A 27,967-nucleotide genomic window follows, 5' to 3' on the forward strand; every position below is an offset into this window, starting at 1 on the left:
CAGTGGTATTCGGTGGGCAGCTTGGTCTGGCCTGGAGGGTTCAGATGGCTTTGTTCACATGCTTGGTGGCTTGGTGGGGGTGGCTGGAAGGCTGGGCTCTGCTAATCCCTCTCCATTTAGTCTTAGGGCGTCTTCATATGGCCTGTCTAGCAGGATAGTCTGACGTCTGACATAGCAGCTCAGTGCTCAGGAGAGAATGCTCCTAGAGGCCAGAAGTAGATGTTGCAGTTTCTTCATTGCTTCCATTGTGTTCCTTTGGTTGAAGCAGTCTTAAAGCTGCCCAGGTTCAAGGGGAGGAGACATAGACCCATCTTTCAATGAGAAAGAGAGAAATCTTAAAGAAGTCTGACCATCTGTGATTCAGCATCTATTTCTAGGGTCATGGAATATGACACTGTGTATAAAGCACCTGCCATGGTGACTGGCACAGAATAGGTGGCTATCAAACCTCAGGAGCGGCCATTCTCAATGTTTTTCCCATCCTTGTTATTACTGCTGCAACTCTCACACATCACCCCTTCCCTTCTCACCCTACAGACGTGTTCTGTCTGCCGAGGGTGCCAGAGTGAGGTGTTTTTGTTTTTGTTTTTATAATAAGCCTGCCTTCACTCGTCAGCTTCCTGTGGAGTCGCCGTAGGCCCTCCCTGCCCGAGGCTCAGGACTTCCTTCCTTTCTGCAGGTGTGGTGGACCTCAGCTTTGAGGCCGAGAGCCCTCTGGCACCCCCAGTTGAACTCCTGGAGAGCCTGCCCAGCTATGACTGCCTGTTTCAAGGAGGTGGTAAGTCCATGGGGTCTTGGTTCCTGTGGCCACTTCCTGGGGCTTCTGCTGGTTGGGGGGATGTCTCTGGAAGAGCTAGCACTGGGATAGCTCCCCTTTCCTCTGGGGGCAGTGGGGAGCCACTTGTCACCATTGTGAGGGAATGTCAGGGCATGGGGCAGAAGCTCGTGTCCATAAACATTCCATGACCATGACCATTTAAGACAAAAAAGATGCTGGTCTGAGAACCATCATTCTTTTCCTCCATCTGTTCTTTCTCACCTTCAGCCAGTCTTTCCTTCTTTGGCCCCAGGTGTCTGTCTATTTGAGCTAGCCCTGACTCCTCCCCTCTCTTCTAGGACCACAGATATTCTTCCCACCTTTGGAGGCCCCACCGAGACCCCAGGAACAAAGGTGCTGGTCCTCATTCCTGGAACATAGGTGAGCTGAAGGTGACCCTCACAGAGCCATCACACAGGGGCACACATGGCTATCCACACAGTCACCCTTGACCTGAGAGCCCTCCTTGGGGATCTTAAGGGCCACAGATCTCAAGCCTGATAGTGCATCAGGATCCAGACCTCTCAGGTCAGATTCTCCAGGGATAGAGCCTGGGGATCTTTATTTTACTCTGCTCTGCAGGCTGTGTGGCTAACAAGCCAGAGGTGAAAATCATAGTTGAGATCAGGGGTTGCAAACTACAGCCCCAGGGCCAAATCCAGCCCATGGCCTGTTTTGTAAGTTGAGCTTTATTGGAATAGAGCCCCCCTCATCTGTTGACTCCTGTCAGTGACTGCTTCCCGCTGCAGCAGCAGTGGTGAGTGGTGGAGAAACAGACCAGGTGGCCCACAGAGCCTGAAATAGTTACTATCTGGCCCTTTACAGGAAAAGCTAGCTGGTCCCTGGAGAAGCCCACACTCTCCTTGTTTGGTGAGGACTGGGCAGAGCTCCAACGTCCCCTCCAGCTTTGTGCAGAGAGAAGGGGAGCCTGGAGCACCTCCCCTTGGCCAATTCTCCTCCCTGGCTTCCCATCTTCTGGCCTGTATGCCTCCCACTGGCCCATCGGGGTGCTGAGCCAGTGCTAGAGAGACATAGTGTGCAGAAGAGGGGCTAGGCATTTGGGCTGGGCTGCTGTGGAGAGTGGAGAAATGTGGAGAAGTGAGGGGAGGAAGGAGGAGAGGGCTCCTGCTTACAGGAGGGGTTGGGCAGGAGGGCTTCCCTAAGGAGGGGACCTGGCAGCTGGGCCTCGGGAGCTTCCAGTGGGAGGGGGAGGAGTCCAGTGAGAAGGCTGAGGAGGGGGCCGGTGGTCTGCCTCCCTCCTGGCCGCCACCTGATCTAGCGGGCTCTCATGGTGAGCCAGGAGCTGTGGGCACAGCTGTCGGGCGGTTCTTGGCTGTGGTTCCTGTGAAGTTGCTCACAGCTCCTGTGGCTGAGATCAAGTTCCCTGAGGGCAGGAACCTCGTCTGGCCTAATTCTGCCTCTAGCTGTGTGATGTCTTCTCTGGCTGTCAGTTTTCCTCATCTGTGAAATGGCATCGTTCATCTTTAAGGGGTTTTTATTTTTGGAGTTCTGAGATTTTATCAGCCCTCCTCCTGACCTCCACACTTCCGCTGACACGTTCTACTGTCCCCTAGAACAGTGGTCCCCAGCCCCTGGGCTGCGGACCGGTACTGGTCCGTGGGCCATTTGGTATCAGTCCACAGACAAAGAATAAATAACTTACATTATTTCCGTTTTATTTATATTTAAGTCTGAACGATGTTTTATTTTTTAAAAATGACCAGATTCCCTCTGTTACATCCGTCTAAGACTCACTCTTGACGCTTGTCTCGGTCACGTGATACATTTATCCATCCCACCCTAAAGGCCGGTCCGTGAAAATATTTTCTGACATTAAACCGGTCCGTGGCCCAAAGCAGGTTGGGGACCACTGCCGCTTTCCCACCGCCTCTGATCACACAGTCCCTTTGCCCAGGGGCCTCCCCGGGTGGAGGAGTGCTCTCCCAGGCTGTGGGCCAGTCTCCATCCACACAGGGAGAGCTGCCTGGCCCGGGGGAGCCCAAGGACCCTCCCAGACCCGTCTCTCTGCTCGGTCCCCAGAAGAGTCCCCCTGGTGACGGAGGAGGTGGCGCGTGAAGCCCTCCTCAGCTTCGTGAACTCCAAATGCTGCTATGGCAGCTCAGCCGCCAGCGACCTCATCATCCAGGAGCTGAGGCAGCAGATCCTGTGCAGGGTAAGGGCCGGCCTGGCGGGCCGGGGCGGGGCAGAGGGAGAGGAGGGTCCGGAGGGCAGTGTGTACGAATGGCGGTGACGCTGAAGTCTCTTCTACGACCTCTCTGGTCTGCATTCGAGCTTCTTTCGAATGTGCTAGATATCGTGTAAAGCATGCTACATACGTGTCTCACCCCATCCTCACAGCTGCCTCCATGGTGGGGGGAACTGTCACTGGTAGAGGAGGAGTTGACGTTTAGAGAGGTGAAGGTACAAGCCCAAAAATACGCAGCTAGAAGTGACTGAGCTGGGATTCAAACTCAGGTTTGCTGGCGCCAAAGCCCATGTTCTCAAACACAAGGCTGACCCGCGTTTACACGGGTGAGCTGAGGGAGGCCCATCTGCTCCCCTCCATCCGTGTCCTCTGCCTGCCCCAAGTCACGTCTGTGCCAAGGGCTCATTTATTCATGACCGAGGCCTGATGCTCCAGGGAAATCCTACACTGAGACCACAACCGGGACAACAACAGCACCTACGTCACCTTCCACACTGAGAGGGCCAAGGGACAGCATCTAGGTTCACGTTTCCTAGTGTCACTGGCACAGCGATACTCTGGCCAGCACACAGTCACACAGAAATCAGACCAGCCTTGTGGGAACTGGTTAGAGCAGGGACCCTGTGTAGCTGTGTGGCCCTGGGCAAGTTAACTGACCTCTCTGAGTCTCCGCTTCCTCACATGAAAAAAGAGGAGCCAGGGGACATCTGAGATACCTTCCCGGTTTGATTCCGTGGATGAGGATCAAGAAGGAGGAACTTCTGTGAAGTTTGGCAGATGACTTCCTTCCAAGGGGGCCCTCAGGGCAGTGGATTCCAGAGACCTCCATCTGTCAGAGGCAACTGACGCTCCAAAATTTGCCTCTTGGAACATTTCTTTGTGTAACGAAATGGGGAACTGAAATTGCTCTCGTGAGCCTATCAAGTGAGATTTCCAGGGGCGAACGGCCTCCCTGCAGACAGGCAGGTGCACCTGGACCCGAAATCGTGTTGCTGGCCTGTTCTAGGCAGCCCGCTGTGCCACGTGTGAGACCTTTTGGTTTCCCCACTGAGCCTGGCAGGAGGGGGCTTTCTCTTTTTGCATAATGCTCTGTCTTCCTAAAGGGCACGAGTGTGAATATGCTGTCTTTTTCTCTGTAGTATCGACTGGAGACTTTCAGCGAATCCAGAATAAGTGAATGGACTTTTCAACCCTTTACTAGTGAGTTGTCTGAAGTCAGTTTAATTGGGAGCGAACGTGGCAGGGGCTAGTCTTAGCCATAAGCCTTGAATGAGATGCTTTTTCTGTTCAGCGCCTTGGGTTCCCTGTCCCCTGTAAAACGCGGGGGTGGGCTTTCCTTCAGAGACTTCCCAGTGCTGATCTTAGCAACTGCTTCTTGTCCAGAAAATGGTTTGCAGAAGGTCCTGAGAAAGTGTAGCGCTTGCCTTTGGCTGCAGGTGGCGCTGTGACCGGCGCTAGATGGCCCAGGGAGCCTGTGCTTGGGCAGCCTGCCTCCCAGGCCACCCCTGGCCCCTGTTCACTGTGCCATCCCTCCTCCTTCTGAACCCCATGAAGCCCTATACCCCACCTGTTTCCTCTGCTGACCACTTTGGTTCATCCTTCATGACCAGCTCACAAATCGCCTCTTTTTTGAAACCTTTCAGAATTTCTTCTCCTGCCGCTCGCCCCACCCCAGCAGAATGAGTCAGTCTTCTGGGTTTTCAGAGCCCTTTATGTGACTCTTGTCCAAAGCACTTACCATCTTGGTTGTAGCTGTGCCTGTCTCCTTGAATGGAGGAGGAGGAGGGAGAAGGTAGGGATGGAGACAATAGGGATGATACTGGCCCTCTGCTAAGCATTTAAATGCCTTCTTCTATGTAATTTTCACTATTATCCCCATTTTAGAGATGAGACAATTGAAGGTTAGAGAGGTGAAGTAACTTGTCTGGAGTTACACAGACAGAAAGTAGAAGAACCAGAGGTCAAACCCAAGTCTCTTCAACCCCAAACCTTGGGTGCTTAACTACAAATCCCAAGAGGGCTCTTATCCACCCTTCCTGTAGCCCCAGGGTCTTGCCTAATGTACAGCACCAAGTGAGGGCCCCTTACTATCTGCTGAATAAATGAAAGCTTGTCCTAACAGCTGTTTGTTGTCCTTACAATGATCCACTTCTGTGTCAGAGCACTTGGTAGATGGGCCACGAAGAGGGACCTCCCCCAGGCTTTGGGACATCAAGGTCCAGGTTCCCCCGATGTTTCAGGAAGACACCAGGAAGTTTCAAGTTCCTCACTCGTCATTGGTCAAGGTAACAAGGTTATTGTAACACGCCCTTTTCCCTGAGTTGCTTTTCCAGGGGCTGTGGGTTTCCTGAAACATTATTCTTTTAGAAAGGAAACACCAAATCCAGCCTGTTAGTTTATTTCTTGTCTATTCACATAGCCAAAGAATGGTATCGTTTACCAAAACTGTCACCAGCTTTAAATAGTGAACATTCACATTCCTAAACCATCTGAGTGTTTATGCATTGTTTTCCCTTTGGCCTGCCAGTAAACGGCTGAAGTGTTGAATGAAACATATAAAGTGAAACGTTGTTGGGGTTTTCACCGACGTCAGTCAGTAGGGGAGCAGAATCTAACTTCGGTCCTATTTTACAGAAGCATAACCACGACACGAAGCAAGGGTAACCCAATGTGTGACAAGAGCACGAGACAGTTTACTTGTTCTGTTTCCACTTTGGATCTTGACTCAAGCGTGTACTTCTCCCCGTGTTGGCATAGCATTATGAGGTGGAGAGGACTTGGAGAGCTCAGCAACGTGTCCATTCTTTTCTTGAGAGAGAAAAAGCTATTTTGGTCCAGTGATTAAATCCCAGTAGCTAGCTCATTGCCTTTTCACAAAAATGCAGTCCATGTCTTATGGCTTCTATTCCCTGAGACCACTTTGGCTACTTACTGTGCGAAGGACATCAGCCTCGGTGGTTTAGTCTGGGAGCGTGAGCTAGGACATGGTACTTGGAGAGGACGTGTCCACTTCTTAGCATCCAGGACAGACTGGGCTGGGCTCTGGGAAAATGGTCACATGAGCTCCTGGGCTTGGCATTCAAGTCCCTTTGGAATCATGGTGAAGCGGGAATGACCCTCTTCCCCCTCTGGCTCTGAATGGTGGCACCACTATTTGGGATGGTTACATGGGGGCGGGGGTGAGGTGGAGGCAGTAAAACTGCAGGCATCTGAGAAACGAGATCCAGGGAGAGTGTTTCGCCCTCAGGAGTGCCACAAATGCCACGGGCGAGGACGCTACAAGTGCAGCGGCTGCCATGGGGCCGGCATGGTGAGTCCTGTTTGGCTGTTGGTAAGTGTAGCACAGGCAGAGGGGCTCCATGGGGACAAGGGGCTGGGCTGGGGGCCTGGGGCTTCCCACATGACCAGTGTGACCACAGCCAACTCATTCTCCTGCGGGGCCTCCATTTTTCCATCTATCAAATGGGAAAGTTGGATTGGGTGGTCTCTACAGGCCCATTTCACTTTGATGGTTTCTGATTTTAATTTTTCTCTTCTTTTCTCATCTATCTATGAACACTCATTGAGCACCTGCTTGGCACTAGGCCCAGCAAGAGGACTAAGGCCTGGGGTCCTTCCTGTCGGGGCCCCCCTATCTGTGGGAGAGACTGAGCGTGACTAGCCTTGCAGTGCAGGGTGATGAGTGCTGAGAAGGTGAAGTTCACAGGGCTTCTAAGACAAAGTAATGGGGCCTGTGTGCATTTCTGAGGGTCACTGTCATACATTACCATGAAGTGGGTGGCTTAAAACAACAGAAATGTATTCTCTCCCAGTCCTACCGTCTGGACGTCCAAAATCAGGATGTCAGCAGGGTGGGTTTCTTCTGGAGGCCCCGAGGGAGAAGCCATCCCCTGAGCTGCCGGCAGCTGCTGGCACTCCTTGGCTTGTAGCTGCATCACTCCAGTCTCTGCTCTGTCCTCACATGGCTACCTCCACATGTGTCTCTGTGTGTCCTCATGACTTCCTTCTGAGGATACCAGTCATTGCATTTAGGGCCCATGCCAGTCCAGATGACCGCATGTTAACTAATGCCACTTGCAAAGACTATTTCCAAATGAGGTCGTGTTCTGAAGTTCCGTTGGATGTAAGTTTTGGTGGGGAGAAGGGAGGGGACACTCTTTGACTCAGTATAGACCCCAAAGCACACAGCAGGCTCTGGTGTCCTCAGCCTTTTTATAAAGCTTTCAGCATCCCAGGAGTAGCACCAAGCCCCTCATGTGTTCTTAGCTGTGCCCATTACACCTATCCCTTTGGACACACACTGACCACTTGTGACTCTGAGCCACTGCGAGCCTGCTCCTCTGCCCCCCGAGCTCCGGCGGGGCCAGCTGTGGGCCATGCCCCATCTATCTGCCTATTCTATGCCTTCCCTCCTGCCGTTCCCCTCCTCCTGGCTTCCCCAGAGCCCCCCCCTGAGGGGGTCTCTGTGCCTTCCCCCACCGCTACTCCTGCTCTCCCTCCTCCCTCGGGCTTCCCCTGGAGCCCACCCTGAGCCACCGCTGGGGCCTTTGCGAGTGAGATGTCTCCAACACCAAGTCCCCAGGCCGGCTGCCCTCCTCCTGCTTCCTCTGGCCATGTTTGGTTGGGGGACAGTTCCAGGGCCCACAGGGGATTAGAGAGGAGCAGGAGAGGCTGATGTCCCAGGGATGTTAGGATGTAGAGTCTTTGAAAGGACAACTGGAGGGGCCCTAAGATACATTTCTGAGGGCCACTGTCATACATTACCATGAAGTGGGTGGCTTAAAATGAAGGGGCGGAGGCCCAGGGAGAGGAAGGCACTTGCTCAGAGTCACCAGACTGGGGTTTGAATGAGGTCTTGGGATGGTTTTTGCACCGCTTCCCGGGAGGCCGGGGGTTGCTGAGGCCGTGGTGTGTCCGCAGGTGAGATGCCCCTCTTGCAGCGGAGCCAAACGCAGAGCCAAGCAGCTCCGGAGGTGTCAGATGTGCTCAGGGTCTGGCAGGCACAGGTATGAGCAGGTCTCCCTGGCTTTTTACTGTCTGCCCGTTTGGAAGGCGATCAGCGCCCAGTCTGTCTTGCCACTCCTATGTCCCCAGACCCCTGTGCATAGTAGGTGCTTGGTAAATGCTTGTGGAGTGGGCGGGTTTTTCTTGAGGCCGGATATTTCTGGAACTCATCAAGCAATCTGTGGGTCAGGTGTAAGGAGCAGGCACTGCAGTCAGGAAGGGGGGCAGTCTGAGGAGAAGAAACCTCGTCTTGCTCACGTAGGGGGTGGGGAGTGACTATAGAAAACTCCTCAAGGTGAGATTCTAACTCTCTGAGGATCTGGACCTGGACAAACCCTAATTTTTAACTCATGGCAGTTGTGAATGGAGGAGGAGTGAAGAAAGGTTGGTTGTTTGATTAAACAATCAACAAATTTTCATCTCTGCTCACCAAGCTTTGAAATAGAGGGGCTTTGCATTTTATAAATCATGTATTTTTATTTTAATGCATTTATAAATCTTTAAAGGAAAACAGGAAACCATGAGGAGTGAAACTACAATATTTAAAGTTGTGCTGGTTAAAGATACTTTTAGCTCTTTGAGACCCAGGACATCCTTCTAACAAACCAGATGGCAAAGCTTTGGTGGACCTGCCACCTGTGATTGGTAGAGAAGGTCTTTCAGGGGGAAAGAAACTAGGTTTCTTTCATTTACAGATGGGAGCTATCCAATTCAAACTGGCTTCAGCAAAATAAATGTGTAGTCCCACGTAACAGAGAAGTCCAGGAGTGTATTTCTGGGATGGCTTCAGGTATAGCTGGATGCAGGTTCTTCAACAGTGGCACCAGGAATCTGTATTCCTCACTATGTTTTCCATTGTGTTGGTTTTATTCTCTGGCAAGCTGTCTCTTGCTGTGGCAGAGGGGACTATCTGCAGCTTGAAGCATAATAACCAATAGAAAAAGGATGTCCTTTGTTTTGAAAGTTCCAACAAAAGTTCTAGGGTGGATCTCATTGCACTGGGTCATGTGCCCATTTTTGTGTCGGCTACTGTGGTCAGGGAGATGGAATAAGCTGACTGGCTAGGCCGAGGTGCCAAGCTGGTCATGGAAGGGGTGGGGGCAAGCCCCTGAACCATATAGACTGGGTGCGAGAAGAATGGTCTCCAGAGGCAAGTCGGGCGCTGCCACCGGAAACAAGGCGTCTAGATGGTGGGCGGGTGGAAGCCACCCATGCCACCCAGTCGCCCTCTCTGAGGAAGGGTTTGGGGACGGTGACCTTCAGAAGCCACCAGGGCCCCGTGAGTATGAGTGGTCCTGACGGTGTGTCCCTCTCAGGTGCAGCACGTGCTCAGGGAGGGGGAACAAGACCTGTGCCACCTGCAAGGGGGAAAAGAAACTGCTGCACTTCATCCAGCTGGTCATCATGTGGTATGCGGCTATGTTTCCATGGGTGGCCCAGAGGCAGGAGCTGGGGGATGTGGCCTGGGCTGGTTTCTGCAGAGAAACTCAATGTGGGTGTGGCTTTTCTAGTCCAGGCACCTGCCGGGGAAAAATGGGCTTAAAGCTACTTGGAAAGGGAGAGACCCCGGGAAGAGGTAGCATGGGGGGTGGGATGCTGGTGGGCGTTAGAACAGACCTGGGTTCACGTTCTGACATCACCCCTGTCCAGTGCAGCAGTCACTCAGCACCTGGGTGTCCTGTGTCCTAAGTTCCCATGTCAGGGCAGGCTCCTAGGCCTTGTGGGTTTCTCCTGTCGGGCACTTTGCTAAGCGCTCGCAGGTAAGGATGAAATGAGGAAATAGAAGGGCGCTGTCAGTGCTTTACCAGCTTCCCAGGTTACAGCTGACCAGGCTGAGGCCCAGAGAGGAGAAAGAACTGAACTTTCCCCAGGTCCCACCTGTACTCACACCAGCTCTGCAGCTCAGTTCTGTCTAATTTCAAACCCATGCTCTTAATTGTCCCTCATCCTCTTCACTTCCAGGAAAAACAGCCTGTTTGAGTTTGTGTCTGAGCATCAGCTGAACTGCCCTGGGGAGCTCCTAGCTAAAGCCAAAGGAGAAAACCTCTTTAGGGATGAAAACACGATGGTAAGGAGCGCTTTGCGAGCACCCCCTGGAAGCTGGGCTCCTCTTCTGGCTCTTCTGGCTTTCCGTGGGGGCTTGTTTATTTAGAGAGACAGGCTGGGAGGGAACAGAGCTTCCCCAAGAGGATAGAGGCATCTGGGACCCGTGGGGCCAGTTCTCCCTTGAATTTCACATACTGGACCTTTCTTCTCCTTTTCCTCTCTCCTTCCCCCTCCTCCCTCGCCCTCTTCCCTCCTCTTCCTCCTTTCTCCTCTTCCCTCTTTTCCATATACTTGGAGACCTCCTTTTGTATGAGGCACTGTCTGGGCCCAGGGGGTATTGTCCAACAAAACTCCTGCCTCGTAGATCTCACGGTCCAGTGAGGGAGAAGATAACATTTCACCACAATGTCAGGTGGCAGTGAGCATCACTGAGAATGATGCAACCAGGGTGAGAAGACAGGAAGGGTTGAGGGTGTTGTTTCAGCAGTGGGGGCAGGGAGGGTTGGGCCAAGAGCTGCATGCAGTGCAGGGAGGGGGTGGAGTGTGAGGCCACTGGAGAGAAGGCGTCCAGCAGAGGCCACGGCATGGCAGAGACCTTGAAGAGCAGCAGAGAGCAGTGCGACTGAGGGCAGTAAGCCAGGCAGAATGAGGAGCTAAGACAGGAGAAGTGCCAGCAGCCAGATCAGCCTCATACAACAGGGAGCGTCCTGTTGGCCAGGGGTTGGCAAACTCCAGCCCCCGGCCTGCTCTTATAAGTAAAGTCATACTGGAACAGAGCCATGCCTTTTGGTTTATGTGTTGTCTGTGGCTGGCCTTGTGCTGGAAAGGCAGGATCAGGTACTTGAGACAGATCTCCTATGACCCACAAAGCCTGGAACGTGGCCCTTGACAGAAAAGATTGGCCAAGCTTGCTCTGGGCCTTGGCAGGGAACTTGGTCTTTATGGGTCTTCACGCTGTTTTCTCTGAGAGGTGTCTGTGTGTCACGACCCACAGGTTGAGAACCGCTGCCTTAAGAAGTCTAGTTAACATGCACATCATACATAGTTAGATGATTTTTCTTATAATGAGAACTTTTCAGAGCTATTCTCTTAGCAATTTTCAAATATCCAAGGTAGTAGTATTTGCTATAGTCGCTATGCTGTCCTTACATCCCTGGGACTTATTTTATAACCGGAAGTTTGTACCTTTTGACACCCTCCCCCCCAAAACAATTCATTCATCCCTTATCCCAGCCTGTGGCGACCATCACTCTATTCGCTGTATTTATGAGTTTGGTTGCTTTGTGTTTTTAGATCCCACAGACAAGTGAGAACATATGGTATTTGTCTTTCTCTGTCTGACTTACTCTACTTAGCATAATATCCTTAACGTCGAAATGTCAGGTCTTCTTTCCTTTTTATGGCTGAATAATATTTCTTAGTATCTTTTTTTTTTGCTCTGATCACTGAGGCTTCCTAAAGGCTCCCGGCAGGCGTCAGCCCTCTGGAAGGCCCTGCACCGCACTCAAGTCAGGCAGCCTCAGAGGCCGGCTGGTGACCCGAGGGGGCAGCAGGTGAAGTCAGGCAGCCTCAGAGGCCGGCTGGTGACCCGAGTGGGCAGCAGGTGAAGTCAGGCAGCCTCAGAGGCTGGCTGGTGACCCGAGTGGGCAGCAGGTGAAGTCAGGCAGCCTCAGAGGCCGGCTGGTGACCCGAGTGGGCAGCAGGTGACGCCAGGCAGCCTCAGAGGCCGGCTGGTGACCCGAGGGGGCAGCAGGTGAAGTCAGGCAGCCTCAGAGGCCGGCTGGTGACCCGAGTGGGCAGCAGGTGAAGTCAGGCAGCCTCAGAGGCCGGCTGGTGACCCGAGTGGGCAGCAGGTGAAGTCAGGCAGCCTCAGAGGCCGGCTGGTGACCCGAGGGGGCAGCAGGTGAAGTCAGGCAGCCTCAGAGGCCGTCTGGTGACCCGAGTGGGCAGCAGGTGAAGTCAGGCAGCCTCAGAGGCCGGCTGGTGACCCGAGTGGGCAGCAGGTGAAGTCAGGCAGCCTCAGAGGCCGGCTGGTGACCCGAGTGGGCAGCAGGTGAAGTCAGGCAGCCTCAGAGGCCGGCTGGTGACCCGAGGGGGCAGCAGGTGAAGTCAGGCAGCCTCAGAGGCCGGCTGGTGACCCGAGTGGGCAGCAGGTGAAGTCAGGCAGCCTCAGAGGCCGGCTGGTGACCCGAGGGGGCAGCAGGTGAAGTCAGGCAGCCTCAGAGGCCGGCTGGTGACCCGAGTGGGCAGCAGGTGACGCCAGGCAGCCTCAGAGGCCGTCTGGTGACCCGAATGGGCAGCAGGTGATGCCAGGCAGCCTCAGAGGCCGGCTGGTGACCCGAGTGGGCAGCAGGTGAAGTCAGGCAGCCTCAGAGGCCGGCTGGTGACCCGAGTGGGCAGCAGGTGACGTCAGGCAACCTCAGAGGCCGGCTGTCGACCCGAGTGGGCAGCAGGTGGAGGAGTACCAACAAACTGGTAATGAAAGGTCTGTGGAGCTTACACAGTCCCCACCCACTTGCTGCGTGGCCTCGGACCCTCCCAATCTGGCTCGCTCTCCGTCCACCAGAAATCAGCCACCAAGTTTCAGGAGCTGGCCCTTGGTCAGAGTGGTGAGGGGGTGCGTCTCTCTCCCCAGGTGTACCCCCTTGTGGATTTCCCCCTGCGGGAGATCTCTCTGGCCTCGCAGCGGGGCATCGCCCAGCACAGCGCCACGCTGGCCTCCAGAGCCCGCATCCTGCAGCAGGTGAGCCGGGCAGGGCCTGGGGCTGTTGGGACTCGAGGCTTCTGGGGCCTGGTGGGGGCTCCAAGGACACTGTCCCTCTGGTCACGTAAGGGACGAAATGCGATATTCCCTCTGCTGGGGGCTCCTTCCTGGCAGTGGCAGGGAGGAAGGGTGAGGAAGAGTCAGCTACAGGGGTGGTGGTGGGCAGGGGGTCCCCAGCCTGAGGAACAGGGGGAGTACTGGGGACTGATCTGAGGCCAGGGTGGTGGGAGGCAGCCAGCAGAGCAGGTCACACAGTCCGTGGTGAGAGGTTTGGACTTTTATCCTGAGGGTGGCAGGAAGCTATTGCAGGGTTTCAAGTAGGAACGTGTCTCAGTGTGGTTTGGATCTGCACCTCCCTGTATTCAGAGAGGGTGAGGGAAATCTTAGGCAGGGTGAGAACCCAGTGTCCTGCCCCTCAGGGCACTTCCCACGTCCCAAGCCAGTCTTCCCTAATCCTCCCATGGGCAGAGGTGAGGTGGAGGCCACGACCAGGTTGCTTCGGTGCTGCATCCTGTTGGACACTAGGGGGCAGTGGTGCAGGTTATGTCCCCAGGCTCGGCATTCACAGCAGCTACTGGCAGAAAGCTGCTATAACGTATGGGTTTGAATAGGCAATGCCCAGCGCCAGTTTTGTGAGGGGGTCTGTGAGGGGAGCTGGAGTCTTGCAGATTGGGCTCAGATCCTGGTTCTCTGGCATCCTAACCCGGTCACGGGCCACATACTTCCTCCACTTTGAAGTCCAGTTTCTCACCTGTGGAAAGAAATGTTTAAACGGCCTCAGAGGGATTTGTAAGGATGAGACAATTTTCTTTTTCTTTTTTAAAATTCTATTAAGGTCATTGGAATGAGACTGGTTAATAATGTGATATGGATTTCAAGTGTACAGTTCTATAATACATGATATATTTATTGCATTGTGTGCGCACCTCCTTCTGTCGCCATGTTCACCCTCTTCTCCCTCCCCCCACCCCCTGGTAATGACCATACTGTGGTCTGTCTTTGAGTTTTTGTTGATTTGTTCATTTTTTGCTTTCAGTTTTATATCCCACATATGAGTGAGAGCATATGGCTCTTGACTTTTCCTGTCTGACCTAATTTGCTTGGCACGATGTTCTCAGGATCCATCCATGTTGGCACAAGTGGCAGTATTTTATCTTCTCTTTTGGCTGAGTAGTATCCCATTGTACACATGAACTATGTCTTCTTTATCCAGTCCTCTAGTGAAGGACATGTGGTTGTTTCCCTGTTTTGCTATTAGAATAGCCCTTCTAGCAGGTGTGAGGTGGTATCTCATTGTGGTTTTGAGTTGTATTTCCCTAATAGCTGGTGCAGTTGAGCATCTTTTCATGTATCTGTTGGCCATTGGTATGTCTTACTGGGGGAGGTGTCTGCTCAGGTCCTCTGCCCACTTTTCAATTAGATCTTTTTTTTATTTTTGTTATTGAGTTGTGATATATATATATATATATATATTTTTTTTTTTTATTATTAATTCCTCATTGGAAGTATTGTTTGCAAATATCTTCTTCCATTTGGTTGGCTGCTTTTTTGCTTTTTTGTTGGTTTCTTTTTCTGTGCAGATGTTCTTAGTTGGATATAGTCCCATTCATTTATTTTTGCCTTTACTTAGTTTGCCTTTGGGGTCAAATTCATAAGATCCTGTCTAAGACCAAGGTGCATAAGTTTAAGACCTGTTTTCTTCTGTGTAGTTTATTGTTTCAGGACTTCTATTTAGGTCTTTGATCCATTTTGAATTACCTTTTGTGAATGGTGACAAACTGTAGTCCAGTTTCCTTCTTTCGCATGTGGCTTTCCAGTTTTCTCAGCACCGTTTACTGAAGTGGCTTCCTTTTCTCCATTATGTGTTTTCTACTCCTTTGCTGAGAATTATTTGCCCATATACATGTGATTTTATTTCTGGGCTCTCTGTCTGTTCCATCTGTGATCTGTGTGCCTGTTTTCCTGCCAATACTATACTCTGATTAGAGACAATTTTCTTGTAACCCAGTGATCAAAATGCCCCTGTTCCTCCTGTCTCCTTTGCAATGCGTATCTCTCCTTCTCTCTCTGTTCATGTCCCCTGTTTGTGGAAGAGAGAAGGATGCATTTAATTTTAAGTTAATAAATGACATCCCGGAGCTGGAGTGAATGTCAGAAATCATGGTATTGAGATGCTGCAAACTCCATAGCCTACCAGAGCCAGGCAGTAACGGATGAGAGGCCCCTTATCCAGGGGCCAGCGACCATCAACTTCATGAAGGTGCAGAGGCAAACATTTCAGACCTTTTGAAGTCCAGATTTTTATATGAAACCTTCTAACTTTTCAATATTGACAATGAAATTTTTAAAAATACTAAGACACTGTATGAGCCAATGGCCCTCCTGCTTTGGCCAGTTGGCCATCATAGGCTATCCCTGGTCTAGTACAAACTTAGGAGTTTTCCAATAAAGCAGAGAGGGTGTAGGGAGTGGAAGCGATCTGCCCACGCTCACACAGCTTCTTAGTGGAAGAGCCCAGGAGTAGAACCTGAGTCTGCTAACTCCAAGCCAGATGTTATTCTCTGTATTCAAGAGACACAAGTAACTCTTTGGAAGTCACTGTAGACTTGAAGGGGTATCAGCTGGTGAAGACGTTTTTCCTGGGCCAGACAGACATTGCAAGAATAACTTGCTTACCAGATTAGGGCCTGCTTATCAGCTCAGATGCACATTCGTGGCTTTGAGCTTCTTTCTTCATCCCTGGGCCTCATGACTCCTGTCCTTGAGGTATGGAACCCACCTCTCTCCCAGGCAGAAAGTACCTGGGAGGTTGTGCCACTGATTGGATGAAATGAGCAGTGTTGGACCTCGCCTTAGGTCAGGCTCTGCAGAAGCAGATCTGAGATGAGGGTTGTTGGCTCATCATTTATTCTGGCAGGGCTCCCAGGAGAACCCGTGGAGCTGGAGAGGGAGCGGGGAGGCCACACAAGGGTGCAGTGCTGGCGATGGCCCAGCCTCTGCCCAGTCCCAGGGGAGCTCTGAGCGTCAGCCCACCTCAGACCGTCCTGTAGGTAAGCCAGCATGGCTTTCATTCTTCAGCACCATCCAGTCATTGGCACAACCTCCCAAGTCCTTCCTGCTAGGGGGAGGTGGGTTCCGCAGCCCAAGGACGGGGCTCAGAGGAGGAAGGCTGAGACGAGAGCAGCAGAGCTTGCAGAGGCAGATTCGGGGGAACCCACGTGGGACAGAACAATGTGCATGAAAGACCCCTGGACGGGTCTCAGGAAGCCCTCTCTTCAGCACGAGTGGCCTGTGTGTGGGTCCCAGTGGAGACCCCATATGCTGAGGGAACAGGGAGGAGGATAAAGACATGACTCAGTAGCTTGTGGACACTCATGGTTATCCCAGGACTCTTCGCTTTGGAGACAAACAATTCAAATCCTTTTTGGACTCTTCATTTGGCAGCTGGGGAAACTGAGGCCCAAAGATGAGCAGCGAATGCTGAGATCTAGAGCTGGGTGGGCAGCGCTAGTCGGGAGCCTGATCTCCTGGGGCTTCCCCCCAATGCACTGTCCTGTCTCGGGCAGCTCAAGCCATTTGTGGACCAGCCCTGGAGCAGGGAGGGGAAACAGGAGAAGCTGCACGCTTCTCTTTAAAAGGGAACATAATGGGCGAAGAGGCCATGTCTCTTGATCATTTTCCCAAATTTCCCTTTGGTCCTGGATCTGTAGACAAAGATTCATGCTGACATTTTGTTTAGGCCTGAGAAGTTAGTGAGTGGACTGCAGCATCATGACACCGGACTCCGATTCCCAGTCCTGGGACAGGGTCGTGACCAAGGGGGACAGACAGATAAATGGTGGTTACAAGATAACTGCTTGATGTTAATGGATGTGCTGACCCATCGGTGGCCTCAGACTCGGAGACCAGTTGAATCAGAAGCAGGTGGTGGAGGGTGTGGTGGGTGGTACTGCTGTGCTCTCTGATCTTAGAAGAATGGTCTGGAAATAAGAGCGGCCCTGACACTGCTGTCCGGCTTTCTGAGCAGTGGTGTGGGCTTCCATCAGCTCTTGCCTTGGAATTCCGTCTTGGGTCCTCTGTATCAAAATGTCAAGAGAGGTCTTCTACCCTTTATTTCCAAAATGACCACTTGGAGACCAGTTTCTGGCACGTGGAGAAAACTCAGCCTCACAGTCTCATTGGTTGTCTCAACAACTCTGTGACATAGAAGTTTTATCCCCAATTCACAGATGAGGAACTTGAGGCCCAGATAAAGAAAGTGTGGGATTCCACAGAAAGCTCTGAGGAAAACTCACACCCTGACTGGTTCCCCCTGGCGCCCTCTCCTGCCGCAACGTCACACTACCCCTCACCTTCTCCCCACAGTGCAACACGGAGCTGCTTCTCAAATCCCCTCCCCAGCCTGTCTCACCCTTTCCCCAGGGCCTCGGACCATCCCCCACAGCCACAGGAGTGGGCTCTCTTCCTAAGGAAAGGCATTTCTAGTGAGTAAGAGGGTCTGGTCCTGGACCAGCCATGCCACCTCCCTCTGCATTTGGGATCTCCAAACCTGGCTCTGGACAGAGAACAGCCAGTGCAGAAGAACTTGGGGGTTCTGACATAGAGTCTAATTCATAGGATGTCCCCAACCAAGCTTTGCTTCAGCGATTAGGGGCAACTTTTTTATGTCACTTGTATCTGTAGTTGTCAATAACAAAACAGAACTAAAAGCTAACTGGGATGGTGCCTCTGGAGGAGGCCAGTGTTCCTTCCTGGGGGCAGGGGCTGCTAGTTCCGTTCAGTGCCCCTCGATTTTGGAAGGTGATTGAGTCACTGCTCAGAGAAGGGGCCAGAGAATGCAGGACTTCAGGATCTCCCTGTAGGAGGGAGTGAGTGTCCAGGCTCTTAGGTAGGAGGAGACATGAGCATTAAACAGCCCAGCTATGGCAAGGACGCGGGGCTCAGCCTAGATGATCTTCCAGAAATTACATGAGCCCACAGGCCTCGGTCTCCCTGTTTGTAAAAGGAGGGGAATATTTGAGAAAGTCTTTCCTCAAAGGAGGTTCTAAATCCATGGTGGGGGGTCAGGAGGGGTCTGAGAAAATACCTGAAACAGCCAACCAAACTCTGGAATTTCTGTGGTGTCAATGTTTTATTTTAAAATTTAATTCAAATTGTGTAATCGACTCTCTAATACGTCCATGGTTGTTGTAATGTAAAATTTTTAAAAATGACTTTATCTTCTACCTTTTTTTTGAGAGAGAGAGAGAGAAAGGAAGGGAGAGAGATGAAGAGCTTCAGCTCACAGTTGCTTCACTTTAGTTGCTCATTGATTGCTTTCTCCTACGTGCCTTGACCGGGGGCTCCAGCTGAGCTGGTGACTCCTTGCTCAAGCCAGTGACCTTAGGCTCAAGCCAGTGACCATGGGATCATTTTGATGTTTACATGCTCAAGCCCATGACCCCACCCTCAAGCTGGTGACCTCAGGGTTTCGAACATGGGACCTCAGCATCCCACGTTGACGCTCTATGCACTGAGCCACCACCAGTCAGGCAAGCTTCTAGCTTTTTCTAAATTTACCACTCCCATCTCATAAAATTAATGTTTCTGGAAGATGTCCTATTTGGCTGGTGACTCTCTGTACATCCCATGACTACCCTGGAGGAGCCTGTGCCTGCCCTTCCTAAAACCTAGGATCAGATGGCGGCTCAGTTTGGCCCAGAGCTCAGGGTACGTGAAGGAGTGTAGTGGGACATACATCTAACAATCAGATTGGAGCTAAAATGCTAACTCCAGAGCACAAACTTCATCCTGCAGGTAGTAGGGAGCTACCGACAGCTCCTGAGCAGACCAGGGGCTTGAGCAGAATGCTGAACATTTTCCTGGTCGATTGTTTCCTCAGCGCCAGACCATCGAGCTGATCCCCCTCACGGAGGTTCGTTACTGGTACCGAGGAAAGACCAGTGTCTACTACATCTACGGCACCGACCACAGAGTGTACGTGGCGGACTACCCCGAGCGGTGCTGCTGCGGCTGCACCATTATCTGACACGGCCGCTGTGCCCTCGGCCCGCTCGCACTCACCAGGGAGGACACCTGCTGTTTCTGACATCACTGTCCTGGGCTACTTTGGACAACCGTTTACCAGCCCTGGTGTGTCTGTCCGTCCGGAGAATTCAGCTTCTCGTCTGTCTAGCCACACGTCCTTCTGGAGCCCCTCTGCTGGAATCCATCCTGTGTTCAAGCCACAAGAATTCGCCTTCACACATGCCTTTAGGGCCAATCGTTAAAATGGCAGGGACAGAAAACAAAGGCTAATGCTCCAGCTAAGCATGTGGTTTGGTTACGTTCCCCCCCCCCCCGGTCAGTCTGGGCTCTGGGGTGCCTCTCCTAGTGTGAGCCTTTGCCAAGCTGAACACTATTGAAATGTTTAGAGATGCACGCAATCGGCTGCCCCTTCATGCACACCAAAGAGTGCTCTTAGGCCCTTAGTACCTTGTATCCAAATATCTTATTTCCCATCCTGTGGGTCAAGAATTCAGACATGGTCGTGATGAGGATGGTTTGTCCCTGCTCCATGATGTCTGGGGCCTCACCTCTGCTCCATGAAGTCTGGGATAGTTCAAGGACAGGGGGTTGAAATCATCTGAAGGCTGGTTCACCCAGAGATCTGGTGATTGATGGTGGCCGTTGGCTGGGACCTCCACTACTGCTGTCAGCCGGAGCACCTACCCTTGGCCTCTCCATGCAGCCTGGGCTTCCTTGCAACATGGGATGTGCCTTTCAGACAGGCCCTGACTGAAGAACTAGAGATCTGTTCCCAAAGGGGAGAACAAACCTGTAGTGTGGATGGACTGAGGGTCTACATGCTGACCTCTCACCTGGTGCCTATGCAAGGGGAGACTTGGAAGAGTGGTTTTTAGATAGGCACAGGGTCTCACATCACCTGCAGACCTTAGGACTGTCCACTGAAACGGACTAGTGCTCCCAGTCATGTGCAGGCGATGCCAGCTGGTGCAGCCAGGCTAGGTGGACGGAGGGGACACCTGCTGACGGAATGTCCAGTTGGCTCTGGGAGGGGTGCTTGTGTGTTATCAGAGGCCCCTGTCATTTTACTGTGCCTGCCCCCAACCCAGAAGGGGATTGCTACACCCCAGGAGGGCCAGTCTGTATCCTCACTTGGTTCTCTGCCCGAGCCCTTGTCCCCCATGAGGTGGGAAGGTGTGGACCCAGCAGACCCGGTTGGGGAGGGCATCCTCCAGGGCATCCTCCTCAAAGGAGCAACTGCATTGCCACCTGCCACTCCCACCCCTGGTGCCCAGTCTTCTGCTCAGGGTGTTGCTGCTTCCTGCACACTGGGGGAGAGGGGTTCTAGCTAACAGCAGCAGCAGTGCTCAGAGGGGTGTCCTGCTCCCCTGGGGCCGCAGGAAGACAAAGGAAAGTTGAGTAAGAAGCAAAGGGGCTGGAACCCAGCGGCTCTGAGATGCTTGAGCGCAGCAAACCTGCCAGTCTCCGATGCTGCCCCCAGCCAATGGCACAGGCTCCGCATGCTGGGGAGGCCAAGGGCAGGATTGGGGTGCACTCTGTACCTTCAGGACAGAGCCTAGTGGTGCCAGGGGAAACGGAGAGTTCCCCAAGGCTTCCCACTTCCTCTTCTGAAAGTCTGTGTGCTCCAGTCTGGGAGCCCCCTCTGGCGATGAGAGGCCACCGCCTCCGATGGTGTCCCCCTGGCTTACTTCTATGGATCTCAAAGGGATGCTTCTGCCCCTAGGAGGCCTTGTATAAATGGAGGGGACCGGTTTGGTTGCTGGAATAATTAGAAGTGACACTGGTGGCATTTGGTGGATGGCGTCCAGGAGAGCTGAGGTCCAGCCATGCCGGGGGCGTCCCCACATCTTACAGGCCTTGCAGATATTCCCCGACATTCCTTTCAAACTTAGTTATACAAACTTCCATCAATCATTACTTAACACAACGCTGATTTTTATTTACAGTTAACCTCTGTTCTTTGATTTTCCTATACACCTTGTCTGAAGTGGCTTCTGATCCTCTCCCCTCTCGAGTCCAAACCTGTAACTGCGGACGTCGCTGGCGCTCCTCATGCCACTGTGCCCGGGCAGCCACAGATCGAAAGATGTGTGTTAAACAGTCGCTTTCGCCCTGGCCGGTTGGCTCAGCGGTAGAGTGTTGGCCTGGCGTGCGGGGGACCCGGGTTCGATTCCCGGCCAGGGCACATAGGAGAAGCGCCCATTTGCTTTTCCACTCCCCCCTCCTTCCTCTCTGTCTCTCTCTTCCCCTCCTGCAGCCAAGGCTCCATTGGAGCAAAGATGGCCCGGGCGCTGGGGATGGCTCCTTGGCCACTGCCCCAGGCGCTAGAGTGGCTCTGGTCGCGGCAGAGTGATGCCCTGGAGGGGCAGAGCATCGCCCCCTGGTGGGCAGAGCGTCGCCCCTGATGGGCGTGCCGGGTCGATCCGGTCGGGCGCATGTGGGAGTCTGTCTGACTGTCTCTCCCCGTTTCCAGCTTCAGAAAAATACAAAAAAACAAAAAAACAAAAAAAACAAACAGTCGCTTTCTTCTCATCTCTCCTTTATATTTAACTCTTGGTATTCAATTGCTTAAAAAGATGGTACATAAGTATGCAAATGATACAGGCATCTCTTTTTAAGATAAATAGGGACTATGTTAAGGTTGAGGCCCAGTGGGCCATTCACACTGTTGGCCTGTGAGCCCAGTGAGAAATCTAGAAGGAATAAAGTGGGTCCAAAGGGACACTGTTCTGATTGAGGTCCTGTGAGCCACTAGCCTCTTAGTTCCCATGGTCCTGGCAAAATCCCAGCTGGATTCTGGCCCTCTGGTGGGTGGTAAGTGTTGTGCTTTCTCTGTAGTGCTGTTACCTGCTTTACGAGCTTTGCTGCAGCCAGGATGTGACCTGATGCACTCTTTCTGCCTCTCCCAGGACTGAGCTGCTCTGTGTAGCCCTGCCCTCGGGGCAGCTGACGTCAGGCGGGGTGGAGGGAGCTCACCAGGGAAGCCCTAACTTCAGAACTGGCCATCGCAGATTGTGGCTCTGGTCCCGATTTGATCTTGTTTTTAAAGAACACCAGACTCAAGCAATTGGCTTTTCCTTTATTGCCCTGCCAAAGGAGGACGCTAGCCTGGCCTTTAGCAGTCACAAAGTCTGTCGGGTGGCCAGGGCCGTGCTGGGCTTAGTCAGTTTTCACAGAGTGCTGAGGTCTCTGCCCTGTGGCCACAGGATAGCCTGTGTGCAGTCAGTTTTCGCAGAGTGCTGAGGTCTCTGCCCTGTGGCCACAGGATAGCCTGTGTGCACAGGAGAATGAGGGAATCCACATGAAAGTCGGGAGCTTCGTAAGACCAGCGTGCCTAGACCCAAGTGGTGATGGTTACAAGGGTATGTATGTACGTTTGTGTGTAGGCATGGTGTGTGCATATGCGTATGTATGTATGTGCATGTGTATATATGTGTGCATGCACGGTGAATGTGTATATGTATATTTGTGCCCTTGGTGTGTATGCACAGTGAATGTATGTAAGTGTCATTTGGTGTATCACATGCAAATGATACAGGCATGTCTTCTTAGGATAAATAGGGACTATGTTAAGTCTCATGTGCACCACATGGTGCATGCCAGGGTGGGTGCATGCTCAGTGGCACCGTGTGAGTAGGTCTGTGTGTGTGCATGGGGTATGGGTGATAGGGTGTGTGTGGGCGATAGGGTGTGTGTGGGTGATAGGGTGTGTGTGTGGGTGATAGGGTGTGTGTGGGTGATAGGGTGTGTGTGGGTGATAGGGTGTGTGTGGTGCTAGGGTGTGTGTGGTACTAGGGTGTGTGGGGGGGATAGGGTGTGTGTGTGGTAGGGTGTGTGTGGGTGGTAGGTTGTGTGTGGTGGTAGGGTGTGTGTGTGTGATAGGGTGTGTGTGTGTGATAGGGTGTGTGTGGTGATAGGGTGTGTGTGGGTGATAGGGTGTGTGTGGGTGATAGGGTGTGTGTGGTGATAGGGTGTGTGTGGTGCTAGTGTGTGTGTGGTGCTAGGGTGTGTGTGGGTGATAGGGTGTGTGTGGTGATAGGGTGTGTGTGTGTGATAGGGTGTGTGTGTGATAGGGTGTGTGTGGTGATCGGGTGTGTGTGGGTGATAGGGTGTGTGTGTGATAGGGTGTGTGTGGTGATAGGGTGTGTGTGGGTGATAGGGTGTGTGTGGGTGATAGGGTGTGTGTGGTGATAGGGTGTGTGTGGGTGATAGGGTGTGTGTGGTGATAGGGTGTGTGTGTGTGATAGGGTGTGTGTGTGATAGGGTGTGTGTAGGTGGTAGGGTGTGTGTGGGTGATAGGGTGTGTGTGGTGAAAAGGTGTATGTGTGTGATAGGGTGTGTGTGGGTGTGTAAAGCCAGAAGCCAGGGCCAGGGCCACTATCACAGCAGCCTTCTGGCCCATGCAGGTTCGCATTGGATTCGGACAGTTGGTAAAGAAACAGCGGAGCCAAAGTCTGATGGACCATAGTCTTTAATTCTAGCTTGCACCCGGCGGGCAAGTAAAAATACACACTGGGCTCCAAAACCCAGTCACATTCAGTGCTCACAAAGCCACTTACTTATCCGAGTTTCCTAGAATCAAAGGTTTCTAGCTCACCAGACTTATTCACCTCTGTTCCCCATCTCCTTCCTTATCCCAGATACAAACTCTACACAAACTGGCATCTCACTCAGCACTCCGCCATCTTGGCTGCTTCTCCTGGCCTCCTCCACGTGGCCTTTCTCTGCTCTCCTCTGCTCTCTCTTCTAATGATAATCTCAGGAACCAAGAGCGCCCCAGCTCCCGTTCTACCCCTATTTTATAGTGTAGAAATCCAAATTCTTAATCCAATATACAAAATAGGGAAGTCTCTAATACAAAGTCACTTCTCTGAGGCATGATTGGATTGTACCGCCCTACGTCAAAAAGGGTGGGAAAGGCTTAATCCCAAAACCAAGCCCCAGGCTACAAAGATCCTGCCTGCCCAGAAACACACATTAATATCACCTGGGCGACTGCCTCCATGTGGGAGGCACCATCTTTAACAAAGTGAGCATAATATATTTTATCTGCCCAACAGGGTGGTAGGGTGTGTGTGGGTGATAGGGTGTGTGTGGGTGATAGGGTGTGTGTGTGATAGGGTGTGTGTGGGTGATAGGGCGTGTGTGGTGATAGGGCGTGTGTGGGTGATAGGGCGTGTGTGTGATAGGGTGTGTGTGGGTGATAGGGTGTTTGTGGTGATAGGGTGTGTGTGTGTGATAGGGTGTGTGTGGGTGTAGGGTGTGTGTGTGTGATAGGGTGTGTGTGTGATAGGGTGTGTGTGGGTGATAGGGTGTGTGTGTGATAGGGTGTGTGTGGGTGTAGGGTGTGTGTGGGTGATAGGGTGTGTGTGTGATAGGGTGTGTGTGGGTGTAGGGTGTGTGTGGGTGTAGGGTGTGTGTGGGTGTAGGGTGTGTGTGATAGGGTGTGTGTGGGTGTAGGGTGTGTGTGGGTGTAGGGTATGTGTGGGTGTAGGGTGTGTGTGGGTGTAGGCTGTGTGTGGGTGATAGGGTGTGTGTGTGATAGGGTGTGTGTGTGATAGGGTGTGTGTGGGTGATAGGGTGTGTGTGTGATAGGGTGTGTGTGGGTGATAGGGTGTGTGTGTGATAGGGTATGTGTGGGTGTAGGGTGTGTGTGGGTGTAGGGTGTGTGTGGGTGTAGGGTGTGTGTGATAGGGTGTGTGTGGGTGTAGGGTGTGTGTGGGTGTAGGGTGTGTGTGGGTGATAGGGTGTGTGTGGGTGTAGGGTGTGTGTGATAGGGTGTGTGTGGGTGTAGGGTGTGTGTGGGTGATAGGGTGTGTGTGGGTGTAGGGTGTGTGTGATAGGGTGTGTGTGGGTGTAGGGTGTGTGTGGGTGTAGGGTGTGTGTGGGTGTAGGGTGTGTGTGGGTGTAGGCTGTGTGTGGGTGATAGGGTGTGTGTGGGTGTAGGGTGTGTGTGGGTGATAGGGTGTGTGTGGGTGTAGGGTGTGTGTGATAGGGTGTGTGTGGGTGTAGGGTGTGTGTGGGTGTAGGGTGTGTGTGGGTGATAGGGTGTGTGTGGGTGTAGGGTGTGTGTGGGTGATAGGGTGTGTGTGGGCGTAGGGTGTGTGTGATAGGGTGTGTGTGGGTGTAGGGTGTGTGTGGGTGATAGGGTGTGTGTGGGTGTAGGGTGTGTGTGATAGGGTGTGTGTGGGTGTAGGGTGTGTGTGGGTGTAGGGTGTGTGTGGGTGTAGGGTATGTGTGGGTGTAGGGTGTGTGTGGGTGTAGGCTGTGTGTGGGTGATAGGGTGTGTATGTGATAGGGTGTGTGTGGGTGTAGGGTGTGTGTGGGTGTAGGGTGTGTGTGGGTGTAGGGTGTGTGTGGGTGTCGGGTGTGTGTGGGTGTAGGGTGTGTGTGTGCTCCTGGGTGGGGAGGGTCACTGTTTAGCAAGCAGGAGGGATGTCCTTCACCACTGGGTTTCCTCCCTTCCCTCCAGGTACCTGTCATCTTAGTATTTCCAGACAGCCTAGCCTTCAGCATGTGGCCATCCTGTTGTGCCATGGCCAACTTCAGTTTCTAGTTCACGTGCAGAACTTGATATGGAAAATGAAGCCAGAACTGTGTTTTTTCATGGTCAGGTAAAATGGCCAAGTGGAATCATGTTTTCTAGCAGGAAAGAACATTCTAGATACAACAGTTTGGCCCTGATGGCTTATACTCAGAATTTTAATATCCTTTTGCTTATGTTTAATGGTCAGGGATTGTGGAAATAGCATGGTTTGGAGACCACATATACTCTGGTTCAAATTCTGGCCCCGCTTATTATCAGCTATGTGACACCTAGAAATTCCGTTAACCTCCCTGAGCCTCAGTTTCCCCATCTGTGATATGGGGTTGACACTGCTTGCTTTGCAGGTTGGGTAGAAAAGGTGAAAACAGATCCAGTTTGCAGGGCTTAGCGTCGGTAGGAGCTCAGTACCTCCCTGAACGAAGCTCCTTTGGGTGAAAGTGCTGAATGCTTGTCACAGCGCCTGTCCAGGTGGCCTTGAGCTGGCCTCAGCACCGCAGCACTGACTGCCCGAGACCTCCCTGTCTTCATCCTTCAGTTCAGCGCACGCCCCCCTCCCCCGGGAATGGTTCCCCTGGCCCTCAGGTCGGGCCAGATCCTCAGAGCTCATCTTTCTGCAGAGGCTGCATGTGCTCCATGATTTGACGTGTGTCTGCCCTCCACTGGCCGCCAGCCCCGTGGGGCACACCTGTGTTTAGCTCAGTACTGATACACGCAGCGCCCATCATTAGATACGGCCATCTGTGACCCAGCGACAGAATGAAGCTGCCAGATGTTGCTTCAGCACAAAGAAAGCTGGATTCTAATTCCAGGTGGCCTCGACCAGCTCAGGATGCTGAATAAGTCCTTTCACCTCCTGGGCCTCAGTTTTCTTTCTGTACCGTCAGGAGTTGGGTTGGATCCTGTTTATCTTTTTCTCATTTTTCCTTTCCTTTTCCATGGCAGTCTTTACATTTCCCCCAAACAACATCTCCCGTGGGACCCAGATATAAACACATGGTTGCTGCGGTTGAGGTGTGGGGGCAGGGTCCAGAGCCCTCCCCTGCCGCCTCCAGCCTCCTCGCCTCGGGCCTCCAGCCTTTGGGAACCCGCTGGAACAGGCCTCAGTCTCGGGGATGTCTGGGAGCCAGGGAGGCGGGCTGCCTCTCAACAGACTGTAGGCCATGCCTGGAAACTAACACTTTCTTTCTTTCTCTTTCTTTCTTTCTTTCTTTCTTTCTTTCTTTCTTTCTTTCTTTCTTTCTTTCTTTCTTTCTTTCTTTCTTTCTCTTTCTTTCTTTCTTCCTTTCTCTCTCTCTCTCTCTCTCTCTCTCTCTCTCTCTTTCTCCTTTCCTTTTTCTTTGTGTGTGTATGTATGTTTTGAAAAAAGAACTTGGTCTTTGTTGTTGAGTCAAGGAATTTTAAAAACCTCAGCAAAGGCTATGACCAGGTCATGAAAATGTTGACTATTATCAAAGACAGTACTAAAATATTGACAAAGATATTTACAAAAGCAATTCTTAAAATAATCGATTTGCATATTGAACACCACACTGGTTGAAAAACCTCAACAGGACAAAGAAGAAGGGGTGGGGGGACAGACAACACAGCTTTCCTTCCGAAAGGCTTGTGCTGGTCGTCTGGTAGAGCGAGTGGGAACCAACAGCGAGGGCCCCTGCTGTGGCCAGATCCCTCCCTCCTTCCCTCCCTCCTTCCCTCCCTCCTTCCTCCCTCCTTCCCTCCCTTCCTCTTCCCTCTTCTCTCCCTCCTCTCCTTTCTTCCTCTATGTCTCACTTTCTTCCTTCCTTTGTTCTTTTCTTTCGAGAGTTAGACCCTTGACACAGCTTATTTTCGGGAGTGTTTCTCAGAGCGAGCCGCCTACAGAGAAGAGAAGCGCCATAGAAACCCCTGTCTGGGGACTCGGCAGTTGGTGTCTCCCTTGTACTTTGTCTGGAGCAGAAGGGCCCTGGGACACCCAGATTTGGGGTTCCCTCCCTCTACTCTGGTCCCCAGTAGAGGAGGATGTTGCAACTGTCTTTGTCTTCAAGTATGGGGCATTTCTTTGCTTTTTATCCCTATTGGTTGAAAGAATGAAAATTTTTAGCTAAAAGAAAGATGTGACTTGGATATGGGGAGCTAGCTAATCCTTTAGGCCAAAATCAGCCACTGTCATTTTAGTGACAATTTGTTTCTGTTCCATGTCTGGAAAGTCAGGTCTTACTTTAAGGGGTATGGAACATAGCATAGGATGTTCTATATGGGAGACAGTGCAGTGTGGTACAAAGCCACACAATGTGGCCTCCATGGTCAGTCTGGGGTCATATCGGGCTCAATTGCAATTGCCAAGTGCCATCTGTAAGATGGAAGCAATGACTGCTGGGATTGTGGGAGACTAAGTGGATAGTGTATGTGGTGTGCATGGCACAGGTTCGCAGGAGATCTGAGCTGTCAGCAGGTGAGGGAACACAAGGGCAGGCGAATGCTGGGAGGAAGGTGTCAGACTCTCAGCAAGGGGAGGGAGAGGTGAAGGAGGGTGTTAAAGCCTGAATGTTGTGCCCCCCCCGAATTTATGTTGATATC

At 52.3% G+C, this 27,967-nt stretch overlaps 1 protein-coding gene across 1 annotated transcript in view; it reads left to right on the top strand.

Moving 5' to 3' along the window:
- Nucleotides 1–21,184, top strand: part of SSUH2 (ssu-2 homolog) — a 33,408-nt gene extending 12,224 nt beyond the window's left edge. The window contains exons 2-12 of the mRNA XM_066244810.1: nt 680–778; nt 1,117–1,198; nt 2,858–2,990; nt 4,163–4,223; nt 5,184–5,308; nt 6,271–6,333; nt 7,944–8,029; nt 9,344–9,436; nt 9,990–10,095; nt 12,709–12,816; nt 18,719–21,184. Of these exons, the coding sequence (XP_066100907.1) occupies nt 680–778; nt 1,117–1,198; nt 2,858–2,990; nt 4,163–4,223; nt 5,184–5,308; nt 6,271–6,333; nt 7,944–8,029; nt 9,344–9,436; nt 9,990–10,095; nt 12,709–12,816; nt 18,719–18,865 (1,103 nt within the window). The 3' untranslated portion in view covers nt 18,866–21,184. The remainder of the gene's footprint in view (nt 1–679; nt 779–1,116; nt 1,199–2,857; nt 2,991–4,162; nt 4,224–5,183; nt 5,309–6,270; nt 6,334–7,943; nt 8,030–9,343; nt 9,437–9,989; nt 10,096–12,708; nt 12,817–18,718) is intronic.
- The last annotated feature ends 6,783 nt before the right edge of the window (nt 21,185–27,967 follow it).

This window comes from Saccopteryx bilineata, chromosome 10 (genome assembly GCF_036850765.1).
Source record: "Saccopteryx bilineata isolate mSacBil1 chromosome 10, mSacBil1_pri_phased_curated, whole genome shotgun sequence".
NCBI lineage: Eukaryota > Metazoa > Chordata > Mammalia > Chiroptera > Emballonuridae > Saccopteryx > Saccopteryx bilineata.